Raw genomic sequence first — 8,513 nt, 5'->3', positions numbered from 1 at the left:
ATTCTTCTGTTACAAGTAGCTAATCAACAATTTTCGAATAAAACTTGAATTTGACATTGACAGTCAATTTTGCTATAAAGACAGTTCATTTGTAAGCAACAGGTAGGAATATAAGTACGTAGAAAAAAATGTTACGCAGACCACGCTTCCCTTTTATATAGCCTCAAGCAGTTTCTAGGTAGTTCATCGGTTCCGGTTTTTTGGGATATTTAACAAGACACTGATTACATACGCATACAAAGCGATCGAAATGAGGTAGCGCCCGTCAAGTATGCAACACACCAACGCAGTTACCATCATAAATGACAAAGATACTATAAAAACTACCGTGCACTACCCGTAGCCTTTGGGATCCTCTTACCCTCTCCCATCAACATGCTCTACTAATGTACAAAGTTCCCCAATCTGATCTTCCATCTTGATCGCCTCCGAGTATCCTACGTTACGCGTAATCCGCACCTAGTTTCCCCCTGCTCACCAGTCCACGTACGTTGCCGCGCCTCTACCACCGTAAACTTCCACACTAAGCCCCCGCATGCTCTCCCAACGAAAATTTAATCGCCTTCCCTTACCCGAACATGAAATCCGCCTTGATGTATAACAGTCCTAATCATACAATGAAGGCTTTCACCACCGGATGTTTCAGCTGGGCCGGCCGGTGTGGCCGTGCGGTTCTACGTGCTTCAGTGTGGAACCGCGTGACCACTACGGTCGCAGGTTCGAATCCTGCCTCGGGCCTGGATGTGTGTGATGTCCTTAGGTTAATTAGGTTTAAGTAGTTCTAAGTTCTAGGGGACTGACGACCACAGATGTTAAGTCCCATAGTGCTCAGAGCCATTTGAACCTTTTATTGTTTCAGCTGCCGAGGATTCTTCCGGTTTGTATGGCGGTGGTCCATGGAACTCCTTTATCCCTGACGTTTCGTCCAAAGCTACGTTGGATATCTTTGGAGGTGCAAGACTCAGAACAACCCGGAACACATATGAAGATGTCCAACGTAGCTTTGGATGAAATGTCAGGGATAGAAAAGTTCCATGGACCACGGCCATAAAACTCGGAAGAAGTTTCGTCAGCTCTAACTGTCCTTCCAGATATAGGAGATCCCCACTATCCACCCCTTGTTAGGGTTCCCTTTCTCTTTCCCTTCCCATCCAATCCTCTCCATCCACTTTCTAAGTCATGGTTCGCAACTGCATCACTCTCCACTCTTCCCCAACCCTCTTCCAAACATCCATCCGCACACATTTTGTTTTTTTGTTTTCGGGGGGGGGGGGGGGGTGGCTAGGGGAGATGACATAGCCATAAAGAAGAAAAAAAGAAAACTTCCGAAGTCTACGCTTACTGCGGGCCGCGGTGGCCGAGTGGATCTAGGCGCTTCAGTTCGGAACCGCGCTGCTGCTACGGTCGCAGGTTCGAATCCCGCCTCGGGCATGGATGTGTTTGATGTCCTTAGGTTAGTTAGGTTTAAGTAGTTCTAAGTCTCTGGGATTGATGACCTCAGATGTTAAGTCCCATAGTGCTCAGAGCCATTTGAACCATTTTTTTCTACGCTTACTTATGATAGACTACTGCAGCCTACGGTAGTTTCAAAACTCTGGGTGGGGGTAAGTGGGTACTTTTGATCAGGCAGTGCACAGTCTTGTGAAATCGCATGTTTTTTTTGTGTAATCTTGTATCTTGTGGTTTGTGCCCTCGCCGTACCTGCACAAGACTGCAAGCTCGGAGGCAGTGGTGAGTGTGGTGACGCAGCGCTGTGGCAGGTGTTGGCGTCGTCGGCGGGTCTGGAGGCGGCGGTGCCGCTGCGGCTGCGCTACGCCGCGGTGGCGGACGCCGAGCTGGAGGCGGGCTGCGGCTACGGCTGGTCGGCGCTGTCGGAGGGCCGGTGCGCCGCCGCCGTGGCCGCCGCCGACGCAGACCAGCGCCTCAGCTGGCCGCGCGCGCAGCAGCGCTGCCGAGACCTGCGCGGACACCTGGTCAGCGTCGCCTCCGCCGCCGCGCAGCTGCGCCTCGACCGCCTGCTGCGCGCCACGCACAGGTGGGTGGCAACGTGGGCGGCTGCCGCCTCACGCTGTGCGCGAGTGGATTCACTTCGTCCCTTCGCCTCCCGCGTACTCAGCATTGGGCTATCAGCCCTTGAACCAGAGATATTTAAAGAAAAACATTGTGCCGGCACACTTTCTTAGAAATGAAGTTTGCGTTTACCTTTTCGCTGCCGTATATACTTTCTGCTGCGTTGTGCCACAGGTGTTGTGGACGTGTAAACATGCGCTGCTTGGGTTTCCCTATAGTGCTGTGGAAACTGTGTGCATCTGAGCAGCTTACAGCATCAAACGAGTTACTTCCTTATCTGACTGAATAAGAGGTTTTTTTTAAAAAAAATCTTTATTGCTGTGGTGTGCGTACTGTGAGACCATCAGTACACACACCATCAGATTATTTGACCTGTCGCTCTAACGAAGTAGGCGAGTGTCAGCAATATGTCTCGTGGTCTTATCGTGGCATGTTTATCTTCTGCCGTTAGGTCAGACGATAGAAATCCCACTTGCACGCTTAGAGTAGCAGATTGACGGTGACCAACATTAAACAGAACCTGATTAATCATCACACACATTTATTAAAATAATAAAAAGCGTAGACTTTACGTAACTTGATTCCGGATGCTGTTTACAATTGACAATCTGAAGTTCCTTTGGTCTTGGTACGTTAATCTTATTCTCACATATCTCTGATACTTGACGAATTGTCTATTCATTTATCTTCATGGCTATGTACAGGAATATGGTAATCTTATAAGGCGCAGACTGAAACTTGACTATAGACTGTTACAGACAAATGCAGGCTAATGCAGACTGGTACAGACTGATGCAGACTGACTAATCGGAGGTCTGTACACTAGTTATTATACCTCGCATGTTCAGGTATCACTGCCGAGTGTGATCCGCGAGGAGAAAAGGTTCTACGTTAGCAGCAATCTCATTGGCTACATTACATATTAATACACGGATCGGCGGAAACAGAATTTGGTCCGTCTCTAAGGCAGCACCATCTCGTAGTGCGGAGACGAACGAGCGCTGCGCCTGCGCTGTTGTGCTTAGCGGGGCGCGCTCTGGTGGGAAAGTTGTGTACACGCTGACTATGCAGAACTATGTACACAACAATTGCAAAACATAATAACAATTATAGAAAATAACCCACCACCTTAATGATTAGTGGGTTCTAATGTTAATACAATGTTGTATGTTATTTGCAGTTATTACAGTTAATTTGTAAGCTACAGACAGTGTGAGCAGTGGAGGTTAAAGGGCAAATTTACGATTTTGTTAAACTATACGCTATTACCTACGTGTTAGTAATCCCAAGTGCCTCCAGCGTTACAGATGTGTCAGTATAGATACAAACCTACTACAAGGCCTTGCTCATCGAGCTAATCCCGATGAGCATGCCCCTGACACTGGGCAGGCCAAAACTACTAGTCGCTGCAGGTTCCTATTTTAGTATCTATTTCTAATCTTACTAACTACTAACTAACCTACGTCAAATCCGGTGTTGTCACAATCGTGAAGTTGGTGTACCTGTCCCCCTAGCCCTGCACGTGGCAGGTTCTAACTAACAAGTCGACCTGTCCACGCACATGCGGTACATGATTAGGGCACTAGGACATGTTCAGTAGTTGGTTCTAATCGCGAAAGTCCCTCAGGTATGCAGTCAGAATTTTATGTGATACCTCATTTGCCAGGTTATTCAGAGTCTCAAAAGTCTCTTCGTGTCTTAGTAAATCACGTATGTGTTATTGTTTGGTAGTTGTTGAATGAGAGGTTTCGAGTATTTATCACAGCATACACTGATCAGTCAGAACAGTATGACCACCGACCTACTATCAATATAAACCTGTCCAGGTGATGGCAGCCTCACCTGGCGAGGAATGGCTGTTAGTCAGAGACACAGATGGTGCATGCACGAGGTGCATTCAAGTTCTAAGGCCTCCGAATTTTTTTCTCCGAACTGGAAAGAGATAGAAACATGCGCATTGTTTTAAACTGAGGCCGCGTTCATTGTCAATACGTCCCAGAGATGGCAGCACCGTACGGCAGATGGAATTTTACCGCCAGCGGCGAGAATGAGAACTGTTCTAAATACTTAAAATGGCGACGTTTTCCTTACTTGAACAGCAATCATTCGTTTTCTGAATTTGCGTGGTGTGAAACCAATTGAAATTCATCGACAGTTGAAGGAGACGTGGTGATCGAGTTATGGATGCGTCGAAAGTGCGTTCGTGGGTGCGACAGTTTAATGAAGGCAGAACATCGTGTGACAACAAACCCAAACAACCTCGGGCTCGCACAAGCCAGTCTGACGAAATAATCAAGAAAGTGGAGAGAATTGTTTTGGGGGATCGCCGAATGACTGTTGAACAGATCGCCTCCAGAGTTGGCATTTCTGTGGGTTCTGTGCACACAATCCTGCATGACGACCTGAAAATGCGAAAAGTGTCATCCAAGTGGGTGCCACGAATGCTGACGGACGACCACAGGGTTGCCCGTGTGGCATGTTGCCAAGCAATGTTGACGCGCAACGACAGCATGAATGGGACTTTCTTTTCGTCGGCTGTGACAATGGATGAGACGTGGATGCCATTTTTCAATCCAGAAACAAAGCGCCAGTCAGCTCAATGGAAGCACACAGATTCACCGCCACCAAAAAAATTTTGGGTAACCGCCAGTGCTGAAAACATGATGGTGTCCATGTTCTGGGACAGCGAGGGCGTAATCCTTACCCATTGCGTTCCAAAGGGCACTACGGTAAGAGGTGCATCCTACGAAAATGTTTTGAAGAACAAATTCCTTCCTGCACTGCAACAAAAACGTCCGGGAAGGGCTGCGCGTATGCAGTTTCACCAAGACAACGCACCCGCACATCGAGCTAACGTTACGCAACAGTTTCTCGTGATAACAACTTTGAAGTGATTCCTCATGCTCCCTACTCACCTTACCTGGCTCCTAGTGACTTTTGGATTTTTCCAACAATGAAAGACACTCTCCGTGGCCGCACATTCACCAGCCGTGCTGCTATTGCCTCAGCGATTTTCCAGTGGTCAAAACAGACTCCTAAAGAAGCCTTCGCCGCTGCCATGGAATCATGGCGTCAGCGTTGTGAAAAATGTGTACGTCTGCAGGGCGATTACGTCGTGAAGTAACGCCAGTTTCATCGATTTCGGGTGAGTAGTTAATTAGAAAAAAAATCGGAGGCCTTAGTACTTGAATGCAACTCGTAGTATCAGTGAGTGTGCTGTCCGTGTGTGGAATGGGGAAGGCGCGTGATATATCTCTGACAGAGGGCAGATTTTGATGGCCCAGAAGTTCTGCATGTGCATTTCGGAAACTGCCCGACTTGTCGAGTGTTTGAGGAGTACTGTGGCGAGTGTCTTCAACATGTCGTGAAATCAAGGTGAAACCACGACCACACATCGTGGGATTGGGCGGCCAACCCTCATTACAGATATCGGATGTCGTAGGCTGGGCAGACTCGTAAAACAGTTGACGAACTGTGGCGGAACTAACATCAACTGAACAGAGTGTGTCTGAACACAGTGTGTACCGAACACTTCTAAAGATAGGCTTTCGCAGCCGACGGCCCATGCATGTGCCTCTGCAACTACAACTGAATCGGGCACGTGACCATCGGCACTGGACGTTGGCGCAGTGATAGAGCGTTGCATGGTGTGATGAACCCCGATCCCTTCTTCATCATGCCGATGGGAAGGCGCGAATCCGTCATCTTCCAGGGGACTATTTGCTTCGCACTTGTACTGGGGGACTCAGACAAGCCGGCGGCTGCTCCATTGCGCTCTGGGGAACATTCAAGTGGGCATCGACAATCCAGTGGAGCTCGTGCAAGGCACCGTGACGGCCAAGGTGTATCGTACACTGCTTTCAGACCAGGTACATCTCTTCATGACGATCACGATTCCCAATGGCAGGGGCATCTTCCAACAGAATAATGCGCCTGTGACAAGGCCAGGAGTGTGATGTTGGTGTTCGAGGAACACAGCGACGAGTGCTGGCCTCCCAACTCGCCAGATCTGAAACCGATTCTACACATCTGCGATGTGACTGAACGTCGTGTCACAGCTCTTCACCTCCGCCTCCCCACAATTCAAGGGGATTAGGTGACTTGTGTGTTCAGATGTGATGCCAACTCCCTCCAGCTACCTACCAAGGCGTCATTGCTTCCATGCCGCGACACGTCGCTGCTGTTATCAGTGCCAAACGTGGACGTGCGTCTATTGGGCAAGTGGTCATAATGTTCTCGCTGATCGTTCTGTGTGCTTCACTGAGTGCAAAAAAACAAAAACAAAACAAAAAAAAAACTCGTATGAGACGTCTTGAATTGTTTGTGAGATATGAAGGTTGTTACGATCAGATGATTACTAATGTCCAAGGACGTGAAAGGACACTTCACATGCGACCGTCGAATATAAAGCCCAATAACTCGAGAACGAAATGAGATCTCGTTCTGCTCTCAGTTTTAAATAAAATTTCGGTATCTTATCTACATTTCATTAACTGCAATGTACGAGCGAAAATCAACATATGCACCGTTTACGCAATGCATTTTCACCTCTGCTAACTCTCTAAAATTTTCTGCAATGTTTTGCTTAATTCTTTATCGAGTGAAGATATCTAACTGTTATATGTGCAAAAATCAAATTTTTCCCATAATAGTTTTCGAAAAATCGGATGATACTATTCCATATCGGTCGGAACGCGGTTTCTCAGCACAGACACTAGAATTTAGCGGACAGCATAGCCATAACAGATGCCAACCTCAGCACAGAATGAAGGGAGCACGTCCATAGCAGCGGCAGGATTAAAAATATTTTAAGATTTGTCTCCAATCCATAGCACGAAGTTCGGTAAAATTTAAGTTGTTATAGTTTTTCTTGGGTGAACTACTGCCGTAAGAGGCCTAAAACAAAAATTTCCTGGTAAATTTAATTTATTACAAAAATCGCAACAGGCGTCCTAGATTTCGCATCTGACTACATTAAATAACGTTCGTTTGCTATGGGAACCACTAGACGAACCAAATAATAGCAAACAAAGAGCAGAAATGTCAAACGTGGTCAGTGCCACATCTGACATTTGTCGGGAGAATAAAAAATCACTATATCTCTTTTTGTAGGCAATTCGCTTATATAAAAAAAAGAGAAGATATTAAGATACCTCGGAATTATTCTGCTCAGCTAATCAGCGCAAAAAGTAATGATATAAATTAGATGATGAATAATTTAGTGCTACCATTGTAGCAGGGAACTGATATTCTACCATGAAACTGACTATTTCTAAGTGCCAACAAAAATATTTTTGTTTGAAGTTCCGTTAATAATCGAGCACTAGACTTTATTTGTAATTATAAAAGTTCAGAAATGCAGCGTTAACATTTTAACTAGCAGAACTATACTCAGCCAAAACCATTTCTAAACCTTTTAAATGTGTTACAAGAAGCTAACACAATTAAATTAAAAAAATATCTCTCAGTATTGACTTCTGTTTCTTCCGGAACTCCGTTCTTGGGGTAAAGTGTGCTACAGAACTCACTGCGCTGTTGAGGATTAAATGGCAACATCGTCTACAGGTCTTTGTGTTGTGCAACTGATAAATGTGGCTGGTCTTTTAGATGCTGTACTGCATGGCAAATAGAAGTTATCGTCTTTCTTCTTTTGAATACACTGACATTTTTCCAGTCTTCTGTATCGGAGTAACAATTCTACGTGGATGAACTTGAGACAGGTTTTTATTATACTGCATTTGGATATCTTACGCGCCTGAGTTGACAAAAATGCTTCAGCAGCACCTTTAAAATTCAAGACGTCGGTTGTATGTATTAAAAGAACGTGGAATAAGTTCACAGTTTCAGGCGACTCAACAGTCTTTGGTAACTCTTGTGGAACAAAACCCTTGCGTACCTTTCTTGTTTACAGTTTTTTACTAGTTTTGAAACCGAAATTATTCCCTTCCATTGCAAAGACTTTTTATTGATATAGACATAAGCTTACACGCACTGAGCTTACCATACAATCATCACATCAACTAAATGGAGGAGACTTAAAGACTCTGACGTAAGGCACTTGGAACTTCATAGGGAAGCAGTGCTTGGCACAAAGACCACACACCATCAAATAATGAATGTTTGAAACCTTGTTTTCATTTATTTTGCACTTGGAATAAGTGTGGGGACGTGCTACGTACTACCAACAGCACAACAGTACGACAGCACTCAAAATGCATTTTGTGAAAAATATAGCACTTGGAACGTTTGGATTTTCTTCTCTTCAACTGATAAATTGAAGAGAAAAAGTTTGTCTCAGCTTAACACACCATTTTTTTTAAAAATTATATTGTGCAAAATTACTGAGAATAATATGAGAATAGTATCATTTCAGTTCACGATGTAAAATTAAACCACTATTCACTGAATTAAAAACACAGAATATGTTCTCGGAATATTATTAC

General features: G+C 45.3%; 1 protein-coding gene across 1 annotated transcript in view; it reads left to right on the top strand.

Annotated features, from left to right (window-relative positions):
* The first annotated feature begins 988 nt into the window (after positions 1 to 988).
* The window catches only part of LOC126176587 (uncharacterized), a 541,845-nt gene continuing 534,320 nt past the window's right edge, over positions 989 to 8,513 (top strand). Inside the window, exons 1-2 of the mRNA XM_049923748.1 lie at positions 989 to 997; positions 1,761 to 2,035. Of these exons, the coding sequence (XP_049779705.1) occupies positions 989 to 997; positions 1,761 to 2,035 (284 nt within the window). The remainder of the gene's footprint in view (positions 998 to 1,760; positions 2,036 to 8,513) is intronic.

The sequence above is a fragment of the Schistocerca cancellata genome, chromosome 3 (assembly GCF_023864275.1).
Source record: "Schistocerca cancellata isolate TAMUIC-IGC-003103 chromosome 3, iqSchCanc2.1, whole genome shotgun sequence".
Taxonomy (NCBI): Eukaryota; Metazoa; Arthropoda; class Insecta; order Orthoptera; family Acrididae; genus Schistocerca; species Schistocerca cancellata.
This window is presented reverse-complemented; position numbering and strand designations above follow the sequence as displayed.